Source organism: Capricornis sumatraensis, chromosome 22 (assembly GCF_032405125.1).
Source record: "Capricornis sumatraensis isolate serow.1 chromosome 22, serow.2, whole genome shotgun sequence".
In the NCBI taxonomy this organism is placed as follows: Eukaryota; Metazoa; Chordata; class Mammalia; order Artiodactyla; family Bovidae; genus Capricornis; species Capricornis sumatraensis.
In genome coordinates this window covers 17,371,786-17,389,449 of record NC_091090.1, presented here as the reverse complement: position 1 = coordinate 17,389,449, position 17,664 = coordinate 17,371,786, and the positions used below count along the sequence as shown (strand labels likewise).

General features: G+C 42.6%; 1 protein-coding gene across 1 annotated transcript in view; it reads left to right on the top strand.

Moving 5' to 3' along the window:
* Positions 1-357: 357 nt before the first annotated feature.
* Positions 358-17,664, top strand: part of GLO1 (glyoxalase I) — a 28,644-nt gene continuing 11,337 nt past the window's right edge. The window contains exon 1 of the mRNA XM_068960477.1: positions 358-502. Within this exon, the coding sequence (XP_068816578.1) occupies positions 419-502 (84 nt within the window). The 5' untranslated portion in view covers positions 358-418. The remainder of the gene's footprint in view (positions 503-17,664) is intronic.

Sequence of the window (17,664 nt, the reverse complement as noted above, 5' to 3'; positions counted from 1 at the left end):
TCTTTTCATCAGATTCCTATCTCCTACCACGTGGCAGCCTTGAGGTATGGGTGATTATTGAACTTTAGTAGTTAAATAGAAACCAAATTAGGTCATCAAGTGACAGTGAGAAACCGCACTTTCTTCGGGCCGATTTGGGTTTGGTTGTTTTTTTTTTTTAAAACGACTCGCAGGCCTCCATCATATGCAAAGCACATTGGGAATTGTAGTGTTGGGCGTAGAGCGCTGTGGGCGGAGGAACTGGGACCCAATCAGCAGAAAGCCAACTTCCTTTCCAGCAAGCGATTGGCTGGAAGTCAGCAGCGCCCGCCCTGGGGCGCAGTCGCGCCGGCGCTGGTGAAAAGCGCTTAGAAGCCGGCGGTGTGTGGGTACCTCTTGAGTTCCCGGGGACCGTCGTCCGTGATACAGCAGTGAGGCCATGGCAGAACCACAGCCCGCGTCCAGTGGCCTCACCGACGAGGCTGCCCTCAGCTGTTGCTCCGACCCGGACCCCAGCACCAAGGTGGGTGTAGAACCTAATTTTCCTGAGTCGGGGCCCCCTCTGCGTGGCGCGGCTGGGGCCCCCAGAGGGAGCAGTTCCTGGGCTCAACCAGGCCCGGCTTGGGCTGGATGATTCGAACTCTGGACTTGAACCTACCTCATCCGGCCACCGCTGTAGCTCCGCCCGCCTTGGACGGATCGGAGTGGGCCGGGAAGAGGGCCAGGGGTGTCCCAACAGGAGATCAGAGAAAGGATCCGTTTAAGTTGTTTGAAAGACTGTGGCCCTGCTTGCTTTGATTTGTTTGACTTGGGGCAGTTACCTGAAACGTTGGCTCAGCTAGGATTAGAGACCTTGTCTGTGGGTTATGACTGTTCCTCAGCCCCAGGTCAATAGCCCTGGCAGGTAAGGGCAGTTTCAGAACTCAAGTCGTGGTCGAAGGTTTCTACGTGCCGGCTCCTCCCAACCTGGATGATTTTCCTTTCTTTCTTTTTTCTTTTTAAAAAATTATTTATTTTTATCGATTTGCACCGTGTCTTAGATGTTGGCAGGCGAACTCCTAGTTGTGGTGTGTGGGATCTAGTTCTCTGACCAGGGATCTGTCGGGAGCCTCTTATGTTGAGAGTGCAGAATCTTAGCTACTGGGTCACCAGGGAAGTCCCGGTCATTTCTCTGTAACTGCCTTGGCTTTGGGTTTAACTCCTCCAAACCAATCTGATGGCTCCTGACTTGAACCGCGCCCAGAATTTCGCTTTGGGTTGGCCTTTACAGTTGTTCACAGTGACAGTCCTCTGCCTGGGCTTAATGCCCCACAGGAGGGATGTTAGAATCCTGAAAGGGAATCATGGAAATTGCTTCACTAATCCTCTTATTGCAGCTGAGACCCATTGAGAGGAATGACTGGTTGCATAGGAAGGCTTTTCAGCTTGCTTAACGTGTTTGTACTGAGAGTCAGTGTAACTCACTCAGGTGTGGTGCCTACAGGCCTTATCAAGATCAGACAGGGCAGCCACTCCAGCGTTTGCTCCAGCACACTCAACACTGTCTGCAAATGCCTTTGTATGCATTCATTTGACTGGAAAAGCTCCAATTCCTTGAAGATTGAGTGTGTGCTTTGTACAGACCTTTAAGACAGTTGCTGACTTCATTCCCTGCTTGCTTTTTACATTCAGGGTGAAGAGTCAAACACTTCTAATTGCTCAAGCCTTTGACTAGCACCTGATAATACTTAGCTTAGGAAAAATGTTAGTCACTGCAAGACTAAGGGGGAAGAAATAAATATATACATTTCCTCTCACACTTATTTTTATACTCTTTAATGTTAAATGCCATGTTATTTCACATAATACCGATGGAGTTATTCAGTGTAAATTAATTATCCAGATAACTGGACATTTTATACACTGGACTGTTTAAAAAAAAAAAAGATTCCAAAGAGAGCTTGATGAAATTGATTGATACAATCCCTTGTGATCTTAATTTATGCATTCTCAATTTAAGTAGATTTCTCTTGATTTGAAGGAATTATTTTGGGGAATTAGTCATTTTCACTCTTGAGGTGCCGTATGGGGGACATAAAATGGACTGTGTAATATTAATAGTAGCTGGTATGTGTTGAGTTGTGCCAGGCCCTGGTTTGTTAAGTGTGTGTATTTAGTTGTTTAGTTGTGTCCAACTCTTTGTGACCCCATGGACTGTAGCCCACCAGACTCCTCTGTCCATGGGATTCTCAAGGCAATAATACTGGAGTGGATTGCCATCCCCTTCTCCATTGTTAAGTACATTACTTCAGTTAATCCTCACTACTGTGCAAGGAAGGCATACTCATTTCCCTGTTACATATAAGTAGACAGTGGCACAGTGGTGCTGAGTAATTTCCCTAGGGAGAGCCCACACTCTAGTCTCCACCCTGTTCTGCTTCTAGATACTGACTATAGTGTTTTGAAACTTGACACAAGGAAAGCGTAAATTCAATGATCATTGATCATCTGATATATGTAAAGAGCATGGTAGGTACCTTGGGGGATATTGAGATGAACAAAAAGATGAAGTTCCTTCCTGCACCAAACATACACCAACTGTAACATAAGGTGGAACTGAGATTATATATATTGGAATTATAAAGCACTGTGGGACCACAGAAGATAGAGATTTTCAAGGGTTGTGTCTCTTGTTGTTCAGTTGCCAAATTGTATCTGACTCTTTCCAACCCAATGGACTATTGCACACCAGGCTTCCTTATCCTCTGCTATCTCCCAGAGATTGCCCAAATTTATGTCCATTTAGTTGTTAATGCTATCTAATTATCTTATCCTTTGCCACACACTTCTCCTTTGCATTCTGTCTTTCCCAGCATCAAGGTCTTTTCCAGAGAGTCAGCTCCTCCCATCACGTGGCCAAAGTATTGGAGCATGAGCTTCAGCATCAATCCTTCCAATGAATATTCAGGATTGGTTTCCTTTAGCATTGACTTATTTGATCTCCTTGTTGTCCAAGGAACTCTCACGTCTTCTCCAGCACCACAGTTTGAAAACATCGATTCTTCAACACTCAGCCTTCTTTATAGTCCAACTCTCACAGCCCTATGTGACTACTATGGAAAAACCACAGCTTTGACTATACAGACCTTTGTTGGCAAAGTGATGTCTCTGCTATTTAATACGGTGTCTAGGTTTGTGGCACTAGTGGCAAAGAACCTGCCTGCCAGTGCAGGAGTCATAAAAAGACATGGGTTCATTCCCTGGGTCAGGAAGGTGCCTGCAGAAGGGCATGGCAACCCACTCCAGTATTCTTGCCTGGAGAATCCCATGGACAGAGGAGCCTGGTGGGCTACTGTCCATAGGATTGAAAAGAGTTGGACATGTTGAAGTGACTTAGCACGCACTAGGTTTGTCATAGCTTTCCTTCCAAGGAAATGTCTTAATTTCATGGCTGCAGTCACTGTCCAGAGTGATTTTGGAGCCCAAGAAAATAAAATCTGTCACTGCTTCCACTTTGTCACCTTCTATTTGCCAAGAAGTAAGAAAGCTGAGCGCTGAAGAATTGATGCTTTTGAACTGTGGTGTTGGAGAAGACTCTTGAGAGTCCCTTGGACTGCAAGGAGATCCAACCAGTCCATTCTGGAGATCAGCCCTGGGTGTTCTTTGGAAGGAATGATGCTGAAGCTGAAACTCCAGTACTTTGGCCACCTCATTGGAAAAGACTCTGATGCTGGGAGGGATTGGGGGCAGGAGGAGAAGGGGACGACAGAGGATGAGATGGTTGGATGGCATCACCTACTCGATGGACTTGAGTTTGAGTGAACTCCGGGAGTTGGTGATGGACAGGGAGGCCTGGCGTGGCGTGATTCATGGAGTTGCAAAGAGTCAGACAACTGAGCAACTGAACTGAACTGATGGGACCAGATGCCATGATGTTAGTTTTTGAATGTTGAGTTTCAAGTCAGCTTTTTCACTCTCCTCTTTTTCATCCTCATCAAGAGGCTCTTTAGTTCTTTTTTACTTTCTGCCACTGGAATGGTATCATCTGCATATCTGAGTTTGTTAATATTTCTCCCAGCAATCTTGATCCCAGCAATTCCAACTTGGGATTCATCTAGCCTGGCATTTGACATGATGTACTCTGCATATAAGTTAACTAGGCAGAGTGACAATATACAGCCTTGTTTTACTCCTTTCCCAATTTGGAACCAGTCTGTTGTTCCATGTTCCATTCTAATGGTTGCTTCTTGACCCACACACAGGTTCCCCAAGAGTCAGGTAAGGTGGTCTGGTATTCCTGTCTCTAAGAATTTTCCACAGTTTTTTGTGATCCACATAGTGAAAGGCTTTAGTGTAGTCAATGAAGCAGAAGTGGATGGATTTTTTTCTGGAATTCCCTTGCTTTTTCCATGATCCAGCGATTGTTGGCAATTTGATCTCTGGTTTCTCTGCCTTTTCTAAACCCAGCTGGTACGTCTCAAAGTTCTTGGGTTCCTGCTGAAGCCTATCTTGAAGGATTTTGAGCATAACTTTGCTAGCATGTGAAATGAGCGCAGTTGTATGGTGGTTTGAACATTCTTTGGCATTGCCCTTCTTGGGGATTGGAATGAAAACTCACCTTTTCCAGTTCTGTGGCCGCTGCTGAGTTTTCCAGATTTGCTGACATTTTTAGTGCATCATTTTAACAGCATCATCTTTTTGGATTTGTAATAGCTCAGCTAGAGTTCCATTGCTGCCACCTGCTTTGTTTGTAATAATGCCTCCTAAGGCCCACTTGACTTCACGCTCCAGGATGTCGGGCTGCAGGTGAGTAGCATCTATAGTATGATGTATAACCAGGGTATTTGGAGGCTGAAGACCTATATTTGAATCTCTAATTCTATCATTGGCCATAATGATCTTAGCAGGACACTTGGGCTGAGTTTGTAAAAGCAGCAGAAACAAAGCTGCTATAAGGATAAAATGTATCTATAATCTCTAAACTTTGAAAAGCAATACAATTCAAGGTTGTATTTCAACTGTGGATATCAGGGAGTGAGTCAAGCAGAAGGTGGGGGTGAGCCTAGACCTTGAAAGATAGATGGGATCCCAGCATCACACAGGAGATGGTTGCATGGGAGGGCTTCTAGGTGGAGGAGACATCTGAGCAAAACTGGTAAGGTAACAAAAAGATGCAGTGTGAAACGTGTTCTGGAGAAATGAGTTATGTGTTTTTGGTTCAAGTTATTTAAGAGGTGGTAGAGAAGACTGGAATGGTAGGTTGAAGCCAGATCTTGGAGAGAACCTAGAGTGTCACTTCTAAGAAAATTGGATTTCATATAGTTAGTGGGGAACCAGTGAGGGATTCAAATCATTCTATAGAATAGATTGGAGAGATCTAAGTGTAGAGATGATGAGGACCCCTAAAAGGTGAGAAAAGTGACGAGGAGCTGGTTTGGAAAGGACAGAGCCGTGGTAGAAGGTCAGCTTGTTTGTTGATCATTTGCATCTTTGTCATAGAGGCAGACCAAAGAATACACAGCTACACCACATCCCGGGCAGACTTACTAACTTGCTTCAAAAAGCCAGTGCTTCTTCTATCCCCAGGTAGTGATCTCCTGACGTTCTTTTTACTGTCTCTGTCAGTCCTCTTTGATACAGTTACTTGATGTCCCTTCCCATCTGAGTGGAAGATGAGGAGGTCAGGGAATACTTTTAGTGTTGGTGACGCTTCAGTTTAGTTCAGTTGCTCAGTCGTGTCCAACTCTTTGCAAACCCCATAGGCTGCAGCATGCCAGGCCTCCCTGTCCATCACCAACTCCCAGAGTTTACTCAAACTCATGTCCATCGAGTCACTGATGTCATCCAACCACCTCATCCTCTGTTGTTCCCTTCTTCTCCCACCTTCAATCTTTCCCAGCATCAGGGTCTTTTCCAATGAATCAGTTCTTCACATCAGATGGCCAAAGTATTGGAGTTTCAGCTTCAGCATCAGTCCTTCCAATGAATATTCAGGGCTGATTTCCTTTAGGATGGACTGGTTGGATCTCCTTGCAGTCCAAGGGACTCTCAAGAGTCTTCTCCAACACCACAGTTCAAAAGCATCAATTCTTCGGTGCTCAGCTTTCTTTATAGTCCAACTCTCATATCCATACATGACTACTGGGAAAACCATAGCTTTGACTAGACAGACCTTTGTTGGCGAAGTAATGTCTCTGCTTTTTAGTATGCTGTCTAACTTGGTCATAACTTTTCTTCCAAGGAGCAAGCGTGTTTTAATTGCATGGCTGCAGTCACCATCTGCAGTGATTTGGGAGCCCCGCAAAATAAAGTCTCACTGTTTCCATTGTTTCCTCATCTATTTGTCATGAAGTGATAGGGCCAGATGCCATGAGCTTAGTTTTCTGAATGTTGAATTTTAAGCTAACTTTTTCACTCTCCTCTTTCACTTTCATCAAGAGGCTCTTTAGTTCTTCTTTGCTTTCTGCCATAAGGGTGGTGTCATCTGTATATCTGAGGTTATTGATATTTCTCCTGGCAGTCTTGATTCCAGCTTGTGCTTCATCCTGCCCTGCGTTTCTCATGATGTATTCTGCATATAAGTTAAATAAGCAGGGTGACAATACACAGCCTTGATGTACTCCTTTCCTGATTTGGAACCAGTCTGTTGTTCCATGTCCAGTTCTAACTTTAGCTTCCTGACCTGCCTACAGATTTCTCAAAAGGCAGGTCAAGTGGTCTGGTAATCCCATCTCTTTAAGAGTTTTCCAGTTTGTTGTGATCCACGCAGTCATAGACTGCATATGACTTTGGCATAGTCAATAAAGCAAAAGTAGATGTTTTTCTGGAACTCTTGCTTTTTTGATGATCAAACGGATGTTGGCAATTTGATCTCTGGTTCCTCTGCCTTTTCTAAATCCAGCTTGAACATCTGGAAGTTCATGGTTCATGTACTGTTGAAGCCTGACTTGGAGAATTTTGAGCATTGCTTTACTAGCATGTGAGATGAGTGCAATTGTGCAGTAGTTTGAGCATTCTTTGGCATTGCCTTTCTTTGGGATTGGCATGAAAACTGACCTTTTCCAGTCCTGTGGCCACTGCTGAGTTTTCCAAATTTGCTGGCATATTAAGTGCAGCACTTTGACAGCATCATCTTTTAGGATTTGAAACAGCTCAACTGGAATTCCATCACCTCCACTAGCTTTGTTCGTAGTGATGCTTCTTAAGGCCCACCTGACTTTGCAATCCAGGATGTCTGGCTCTAGGTGAATGATGATACCATCATGATTATCTGAGTCATGAAGATCTTTTTTGCATAGTTCTTTGTATTCTTGCCACCTCTTCTTAATATTTTCTGCTTCTGTTAGGTCCATACCATTTCTGTTTTTTATTGATCCCATCTTTGCATGAAATGTTCCCTTGGTATGTCTAATTCTCTTGAAGAGATCTCTAGTCTTTCCCACTCTATTGTTTTCTTCTGTTTCTTTGCATTGATCACTGAGGAAGGCTTTCTTATGTCTCCTTGCTATTCTTTGGAACTCTGCACTCAAATGGGTATATCTTTCCTTTTCTCCTTTGCCTTTCGCTTCTCTTCTTTTCACAGCTATTTGTAACGCATAGTCAGACAACCATTTTGCCTTTTTGCGTTTCTTTTCCATGGGGATGGTCTCTATCCCTGTCTCCTGTGCAATGTCACAAACCTCTGTCCTTAGTTCTTCAGGCACTCTGCTGTCAGATCTAATCCCTTGAATCTATTTGTCACTTCCACTGTATAATCTTAAGGGCTTTGATTTAGGTCATACCTGAATGGTCTAGTGGTTTTCCCTACTTTCTTTAAGTCTGAATTTTGCAATAAGGAGTTCATGATCTGAGCCACAGTCAGCTCCTGGTCTTGTTTTTGCTGACTGTATAGAGCTTCTCCATCTTTGGCTGCAAAGAATTTAATCAATCTGAATTTGGTATTGACCGTGTGTAGAGTCTTCCCTTGTTTTGTTGGAAGAGGGTGTTTGCTGTGAGCAGTGCTTTCTCTTGGCAAAACTTTACTAGCCTTTGCCCTGCTTCATTCTGTATTCCAAGGCCAAATTTGCCTGTTACTCCAGGTGATTCTTGACTTCCTACTTTCGCATTCCATTCCTGGCACCCCACTCCAGTACTCTTGCCTGGGAAATCCCATGGACGGAGGAGCCTGGTAGGCTGCAGTCCATGGGGTCGCGAAGAGTTGGACACAAGTGAGCGACTTCCCCTTCTCTTTTCCCTTTCATGCACTGGAGAAGGAAATGGCAACCCACTCCAGTGTTCTTGCCTGGAGAATCCCAGGGACTGGGGAGCCTGGTGGGCTGCTGTCTGTGGGGTCGCACAGAGTCGGACATGACTGAAGTGACTTAGCAGCAGCAGCCCCTATAATGAAAAGGATATCTTTTTGGGGTGTTAGTTCTAGAAGGTCTTGTAGGTCTTCATAGAACTGTTCAACTTCAGCTTCTTCAGCATTACTGGTCGGGGCATAAACTTGGATTACTGTGATATTGAATGGTTTGCTTTGGAAATGAACAGAGATCATTCTGTCATTTTTGAGATTGCATCCAAGTACTGCATTTCAGACTGTTTGTTGACTGTGATGGCTACTCCATTTCTTCTAAGGGATTCTTGCCCACAGTAATCTCCTGTTTGACCACTTCCAATTTGCCATGATTCATGGACCTGATATTCCAGGTTCCTATGCGATATTGTTCTTTACAGCATTGGACTTAACTTCCATCACCAGTCATATCCACAACTGGGTGTTATTTTTGCTTTGGTTCTGTCTCTTCATTCTTTCTGGAGTTATTTCTCCCTTGACCTCCAGTGGCATATTGGGCATCTGCCGACCTGGAGAGTTCATCTTTCAGTATCCTATCTTTTTGCCTTTTTTACTGTTCATGGGGTTCTCAAGGCAAGCATACTGGTGACATTTATGTTGGGTTTTACTGAATACAAAGGAGGTAGCTAGGTAGAACTGGGTGCAGGGATTGAGGGAAGAAAAACAGAAAAGAAAGAATAAGGACAGTGGCTAGATGGATGAATGACTTTTCTCAGCAGAGAGAACTGTAGTTTATATAAAAACACAGTGACAATAGAGAACCAATGTGGGGACCTGCAAGTATACAATGAGACTGAAGTTATAAGGCAGTGGGAGTTAATGGTGAGGGACACAAAGCAATCGTTGGGATTCTCAGAGAAAATATGAACATTCCCACTTGGTTTGTTTTTCTCATCCTGTGAAGATTTTTGTTTGGCAAATATATTTTAAATATATTTGTTTTTTCAAGTATATTTCTATGTATAATTAAAAAGAAATGTATATATATACATTTATGGTGGGTGCATGCTCTCTTTTTTTTAACTGCTAAGAGTATGAAATCAGAACCATTTAAGATGACCAGTTTAGTGGAGTAATGACAAAAAATGAAGTTAGAGAAGTATGCAACAACTGTATGCGCTTGCTTTGGGGATTTTCTTCTTAAAGCTGTAAGGCACCATTGAAATTCTGATCTTTATCCCAGAAATGACACAACTGGGTTTTTATTATAGAAAGCTCAGTCTGGTAGCATTATCAGAATTCTGGATTGCATCACTCTGGATTGCATTTGGGTTTGAACTGTGGTGTTGGAGAAGACTCTTGAGAGTCCCTTGGACTGCAAGGAGATCCAACCAGTCCATTCTAAAGGAGATCAGCCCTGGGTGTTCTTTGGAAGGAATGATGCTAAAGCTGCAACTCCAGTACTTTGACCACCTCATGGGAAGAGTTGACTCATTGGAAAAGACTCTGATGCTGGGAGGGATTGGGGGCAGGAGGAAAAGGTGATGAAAGAGGATGAGATGGCTGGATAGCATCACCGACTCGATGGAGATGAGTTTGAGTGAACTCTGGGAGATGGTGATAGACAGGGAGGCCTGGCATGCTGCGATTCATGGAGTCACAAAGAGTTGGACATGACTGAGTGACTGGACTGAACTGAACTGAAGCTCACAAGAAGCAGACAGACCTGGGAGGCTTCTTCTCTTTTTTTTTTTAAATGTGGATCACTTTCAAAGTCTTTATTGAATTTGTTACAATGTTGGTTCTGTGTTTATGTTTTGGTTCTTTTGGCTGCAAGGCATGTGGGGTCCTAGCTTCCCAACCAGGAATCAAACTGCACCACCTGCACTGGAAAGCAAGCTCCTGACCAACTTGACCAGCAGGGAAGCCCCTCCAGGGAGGTTTGGACAATCGTCCAGGCAGGAAGTAGTGAAGACAAGAACAAGGTGGTAGTGATCATTGGAGAGGCAAGGAGAAAGATTCCAGAGGGACTTGAGCAGTCAGGTGATCCAGTCCAATCCAACGCTTGGATTGGGTTACAGAAGAAGTGGCAGAAAGAAACTAGGAAGATTCCATATGTCTGTCTTGGGCTAACAAGGGATTCTAGAGACATTCCCTGAGGGGGATGTATTAATAGTAGGAGTGTTCATCTGGGCTGTGATTAATTTGATGTTTGTTTGACTCAGGTGGAAATGTTGAGTAGACAGATGAAGATGTAAATCCAGAGCTGAGGTTAGAGGTGTGGGCTGGGGGATACAGACTTGGGAATCGAAAGCAATCGTTGGTAGTAGAATAGTTGGGGTATATTTTATAATAATAACAAGAGCAATAGTAAGTGGAGTAACTTATAGTTGGGGTATATTTTATAATAATAACAAGAGCAATAGTAAGTGGAGTAACTTACTCTGAGACAGAACTCTGCTAAGCACTTACGTGGATTTTCCCATTTATTTTCCAACTCAGCCCTAAGAGCTGAAAACCATTATTATTTCCATTCTAAAGATGTGAAAACTGATGTTCAAGAAAAGTAATGATTTACTCAGGGTAACAGTGATAGAGCCAGCATTTGAACCACATTGCCTCTGAAGAATTATTAATAATTCTTTCATACTTGTGTATGTTTTTCTCCCTTTGCATGAGATTGGAAAGGCCTCATGATACTGAGGGCTTCCAGGATATTCCTGTTTCTCTTATTTGTTGTAAGAGTAGTTGGGTGCAGGTATGTTCACAAATACCATAGGTAATTTTAAAAATAAAACGGATTTCCTTTGTGTCTCCTACCTGTTTTTGTCTTCCTTATTTATAGATTAAGTATACTTGCAGTATGTTGTTAGCTGTTGAGTGGGAAGAAGGAAAGAACCACATGAAATCAATTTAGATAGGACAACTAGTGTAGAGGAAGTGGCTGAATTATTTTCCGGAACAACTGTTACTTTCTGACATAGGTTGAATCAGAGAAGTAATAGCAGGAAAAAGATAGTAAAGAAAAAAATGTATCAGACCATATTGTATATCAACCATGTGCTCCAGCTGTCGCATAGTAAATAACCTTCCCCTCAAATACATTTCTTTTTCCAAAATGAACTTTCACAGAAGGCAATTGTGATTTTTTTTTTAAGTCAGGAAAAAGCAAAACCTTATCCATTTCTAATTCATAGGAGATGTGACACCTAGGAGTAAAGTTAGGCTTTTTCCCCTTGACAAGAATCTGACCTTTGGTTATCTCTAGCTCTGTTTCCCACGAAAATGCTATTTGTTACTTGGCAATATTGCTTTTGGTAGAAATAACTTGACTGGAAGGTTGCATCTGCAGAGAGAATTGTAAATATCTAATATAGCTTTGGGTTTGCCTGAATTCAGTGCCTCTTAAAACTGTCCCATGTGAAAATCCCGAAAGCTGTGCCTGTGGACTTGCTACCAGAGATAGTGGCCTTCTGTGGCACACAGGGCTTCTACACCAGGGTGACTCCCACCCCTGCCCTAATGTGGATCTTCTCCCTGCACCTGAGCGGTATAGATTCTTTCCCAAACTCTTGCTGCAAGAGACATCTAACACTGCTCTGTTGGTAAACTGTTTTCCTGACTGAGAGCCTTCTAGCCTATAGTTGTCTTGTGACTCTGAATGCTTAGTTGAACCTGAAGAAGACCCTTTGCTGGGGGTGATGCATCACATTTGAAAATTCATTGGGAGAGAGAGTTGATAGGCTCCATGGAGAGTTGGCCTCGCTGTTACTAAGACCAGAACACACAGTTCAGACAAAGAAGTATAAAAATTTCTGAAAGTTTAGCTGATGCAAGATTGCAGCTTTTATCCTGAGGTTGCACCTGTTCGGTCACATCTTCAGGATCCACTTCTAATTTTAGTTCTCTCATTATTTCCACCACATCTGCAGTTATTTCCTCCGCTGAAGCCTTGAACCTCTCAAAGTCATCAGTGAGGGTTGCAATCAGCTTCTTTCAAACTCCTATTATTAATGTTGATATTCTGACCTCTTCCCATGAATCACAAATGTTCTAGATGGCATCTAGAATGGTGAAGCCTTTCCAGAAGTTCAGTTTACTTTGCCCAAATTCATTAGAGGAATCATCTATGACAGCTATCACCTTACAAAATGTATTTCTTAAAGAGTAAGTCTTGAGAATCAGAATTACTCCTTGATGTATGGACTGCAGGGATGGATGCTATGTTAGCAGGGATGGAAACAAAATTAATCTCATTGTTCACCTCCGTCAGAGCTCTTAGACAGCCAAGTGCATTTTCAATGAGTGTATTAAAGGAATCTTATTTTTTTTCTGAGCAGTAAGTCTCAACTGTGGGCTTAAAATATTCAGTAAACCATGTTGTAACCAGATATGCTATCATCCAAGGCTTTATTGTTCATTTATAAAGACCACAGGCAGAGGAGATTCAGCATGATTCTTAAGAACCCTAGGATTTTCAGAATGGTAATGAGCATTGGCTTCAACTTAGAGTAACTAGCTGTTTTTGCTCCTACAAGAGAATGAGCCTATCCTTTGAAACTTCAAAGGCATTGACTTTTCTCCGATTGTGAACGTCCTAGATGGCATCTTCTTCCAATAGAAAGCTGTTTCATCCACATTGAAAGTCTGTTTAGTGCAGCCACCTTCGTTCATTGTTTTAGTTAGATCTTCTGGATAACTCACTGCAGCTTCTACCTCAGCACTTGCTACTTTACCTTGCACTTTTATGTTATGGAACTAACTTCTTTACTTAAATTTCATAAACCGACCACTGATAGCTTCACACTTTGCTTCTGTAGCTTCCTCACCTCTCTCTGCCCTCTAGAATGGGAGAGAGAGGCTTGCTCTGGATCAGGCTTTGGCTTGAGGGAATGTTGTGACTGGTTTGATCTTCTATCCAGATCTCTAAAACTTTCTCCATATCAGCAATAAGGCTGTCTTACTTTCTTATCATTTGTGTATTCACCGGAGTAGCACTATTAACTTCCTTAAAGAACTTTGTCTTCACAACTTGACTAACGCGGTGCAGGAGGCCTAGCTTTCAGTCTGTCTTAGGTTTTGACACATCTTCCTTGCTCAGCTTAATCATTTCTAGCTTTTGATTTAAAATAAGAGGTGTGGAACTCTTCCTTTCATTTGAACTCTTAGAGACCATTGCGCAGATATTAATTGATCTAATTTCAGTATCGTGTCTCAGGGAATAGGGAGCTGACTGTGGCTCAGATCATGAATTCCTTATTGCCAAATTCAGACTTAAATTGAAGAAAGTAGGGAACACCGCTAGACCATTTAGGTATGACCTAAATCAAATCCCTTATGATTATACAGTGGAAGTGAGAAATAGATTTAAGGGCCTAGATCTGTTAGATGGAGTGCCTGATGAACTATGGACAGAGGTTCGTGACATTATACAGGAGACAGGGATCAAGACCATCCACATAGAAAAGAAATGCAAAAAAGCAAAATGGCTGTCTGAGGAGGCCTTACAAATAGCTGTGAAAAGAAGAGAGGCAAGAGGCAAAGGAGAAAAGGAAAGATATAAGCATCTGAATGCAGAGTTCCAAAGAATAGCAAGAAGAGATAAGAAAGCCTTCTTCAGCAATCAATGCAAAGAAATAGAGGAAAACAACAGAATGGGAAAGACTAGAGATCTCTTCAAGAATATTAGAGATACCAAGGGAACACTTCATGCAAAGATGTGCTCGATAAAGGACAGAAATGGTATGGACCTAACAGAAGCAGAAGATGTTAAGAAGAGGTGGCAAGAATACACAGAATAACTGTACAAAAAAGATCTTCACTACCCGGATAATCACGATGGTGTGATCACTCATCTAGAGCCAGACATCCTGGAATGTGAAGTCAAGTGGGCCTTAGAAAGCATCACTACAAACAAAGCTAGTGGAGGTGATGGAATTCCAGTGGAGCTGTTTCAAATCCTGAAAGATGATGCTGTGAAAGTGCTGCACTCAATATGCCAGCAAATTTGGAAAACTCAGCAGTGGCCACAGGACTGGAAAAGGTCAGTTTTCATTCTAATCCCAAAGAAAGGCAATGCCAAAGAATGCTCAAACTACCGTACAATTGCACTCATCTCACATGCTAGTAAAGTAATGCTCAAAATTCTCCAAGTGAGGCTTCAACAGTATGTGAACTGTGAACTTCCAGATGTTCAAGCTAGTTTTAGAAAAGGCAGAGGAACCAGAGATCACATTGCCAACATGTGCTGGATCATCGAAAAAGCAAGAGAGTTCTAGAACAAACATCTATTTCTGCTTTATTGACTATGCCAAAGCCTTTGACTGTGTGGATCACAGTAAACTGTGGAAAATTCAGAAAAAGATGGGAATACCAGACCACCTAACCTGCCTCTTGAGAAATCTGTATGCAGGTCAGGAAGCAACAGTTAGAACTGGACATGGAACAACAGACTGGTTCCAAATAGGAAAAGGAGTGTGTCAAGGCTGTATATTGTCACCCTGCTTATTTAACTTCTATGCAGAGTACATCATGAGAAACGCTGGGCTGGAAGAAGCACAAGCTGGAATCGAGATTGCCAGGAGAAATATCAATAACCTCAGATATGCAGATGACACCACCCTTATGGCAGAAAGTGAAGAGGAACTAAAAAGCCTCTTGATGAAAGTGAAAGAGGAGAGTGAAAAGGTTGGCTTAAAGCTCAACATTCAGAAAACAAAGATCATGGCATCTGGTCCCATCACTTCATGGGAAATAAATGTGGAAACAGTGGAAACTGTGTCAGACTTTACTTTTTTGGGCTCCAGAATCACTGCAGATGGCGACTGCAGCCATGAAATTAAAAGATGCTTATTCCTTGGAAGGAAAGTTATGACCAACCTAGATAGTATATTCAAAAGCAGAGACATTACTTTGCCGACTAAGGTCCGTCTAGTCAAGGCTATGGTTTTTCCAGTGGTCATGTATGGATGTGAGAGTTGGGACTGTGAAGAAAGCTGAGTGCCGAAGAATTGATGCTTTTGAACTGTGGTGTTGGAGAAGACTTGAGAGTCCCTTGGACTGCAAGGAGATCCAACCAGTCCATTCTGAAGGAGATCAGCCCTGGGATTTCTTTGGAAGGAATGATGCTAAAGCTGAAACTCCAGTACTTTGGCCACCTGATGTGAAGAGTTGACTCATTGGAAAAGACTTTGATGCTGGGAGGGATTGGGGGCAGGAGGAGAGGGGGACAACAGAGGATGAGATGGCTGGATGGCATCACTGACTCGATGGACGTGAGTCTGAGTGAAACCCGGGAGTTGGTGATGGACAGGGAGGCCTGGCGTGCTGCGATTCATGGGGTCGCAAAGAGTCGGACACGACTGAGCGACTGAACTGGACTGAACTGAGGATGGGGAAAGAGATGGGGCAGTGGTCTGTCAGTGGAGTAGTCAGAACACACAAATTTTTTCAGTTAAGTTTGTCATCTAATGTGGATGTGGTTCATGGCACCCCAAAACAATCACAATAATAGCATCAAAGATCATTGATCGCAGATCATCATAACAAATGAAATGAAAAAGTTTGAAGTATTATGAGAATTATCAAAATGTGATGAGGGCTACAAAGTGAGCAAATGCTGTTGGAAAAGTATCACTGATAGACTTGTTGGACACAGGGTTGTTACAGACCTTCAATTTGCAGGGGCGGGGGGGAAACCAACCAGTATCTGTGAACCATAACAAAGTGATGCACAATAAAACGAGATATGCTTATATAAAACAAAAATAGGAAGACTCTGAAACGCAGAGAGAAGAAGGCAGACTGGGTAGGGACTTCGAAACCCTAGGAACATCATGGCAGTAAGTTTCCTGGGTTTTCTCTGTGCCTCATATAGCCCAGACTTAGAGCTAAAGAAGCTAGTGATCTGGAAGTGCCAGTGGATGCACACACACAAAGAAAGCCGAATGAATGCCTTCTCTCTCTACCCACAGGACCAGGAGATACACAGTATTTCCTGATAAGTCAGAAAACTTTTAGACCACAAGTGCTCTGCTACAACCAAACCCCATAGAGAAAACAGTGGCCTCAGCCACACCTCTGCCAGCAGAGGCTGAGTGGGGAGTTTAGTCTTCCAGCCAACTGGCTATAAGGTGCTCAACCTCCCCGTGCTACGGTAGTATCAGAGAAGACTAAGTAGGGAGCGATGATTTTGTCTTGCCAGGCAGTAACAATCTTTCCCCTCGTGCTGTTATCAGTGGAGAAATACGGAAAACCTAGCATTCCACCCTGGCCCAGCAGTGGAAATATTTTAAGACAGTTACAAATCGGAGAGAGTAAAGGGATATAAGGAGAGATAAGGTTTCTACACCTCACTCAAACCATTATATGATGATGCCAAATGCTGTGGTAAGTTACAACTGATATAGATCAGTGGAAAAGAGTTCAACCCAGAAATAAACTCACTAATAAAAACCCAACAGATTTTTCACAGAGATGCAAAAGTAATTCAGTGGAGAAAGGATAGATTTTTTGAACAAATGGTGCTGGAGCCATTGGACATTCATAGGTAAAAAGTGAAGCCCTATGTTTACGTCTTATGCCAAATAAAAGTCCGTTTAGAAGTGCTCAAAGGGACCTTGACCTTGATCCTTTGGTTCACTCCTGGCTCCACTTTTTATAGTTTTGTCAGGATTATATTGTAGGCACATAGTGCATGTACTAGAAACATCCCTGATTGTACCTTTAATGTTTTTGCACAATAGTTTTAAATTAATTAAATTTGGAGATTGCCCTCTCCCACTCCTGCAAAAGACTGATTATTTCTATTACTCTTTTTGTAAGGCAAAGGAGCAAATCTTTGTTGCTTAGCAGTCAAGCCAGAAAGCCCGAAACTTTTTGAGCATAAAAGACATCTTTTACTGTTCTGAATTTAGAGCATAATGAGGGACAGACATCCCTGAGGGCTCAGTGGTAAAGAATCCACCTGCAATGGAGGCAATTAGGATTCGCTCCCTAGGTCGGGAAGATCCGCTGGAGAAGGAGATGGCAACCCACTCCGGTATTCTTGCCTGGGAAATCCAAAAGACAGAGGAGCCTGTCAGGCTGTAGTCCATGGGGTTGCAAAAAGGTTGGACATGACTTGCAACTGAACAACCAAAGGGATAGACAAAGTTAAAAACTGTCCCATGAGATAATACATCAACTTTTAGGCTCAAGTCTTTTTTAGACACAAGATATATTTATTTCAAACAGTATTTTAGAACAATAGCAGTAAACAGTGATTTTTAGTAACTTTTAAAGAAACTTTTTTCCAGAATCATTTGAGTGTTTATCAGAAGTAACCGAGTGGTTTAACATTCTGTTACAGAGAGTTAACAGAATGTTTTGGTGATAAAAAGAAAACTGTTACCTGAGCATAGAATAACTAAATCATTTTATAAAAAGCAAAC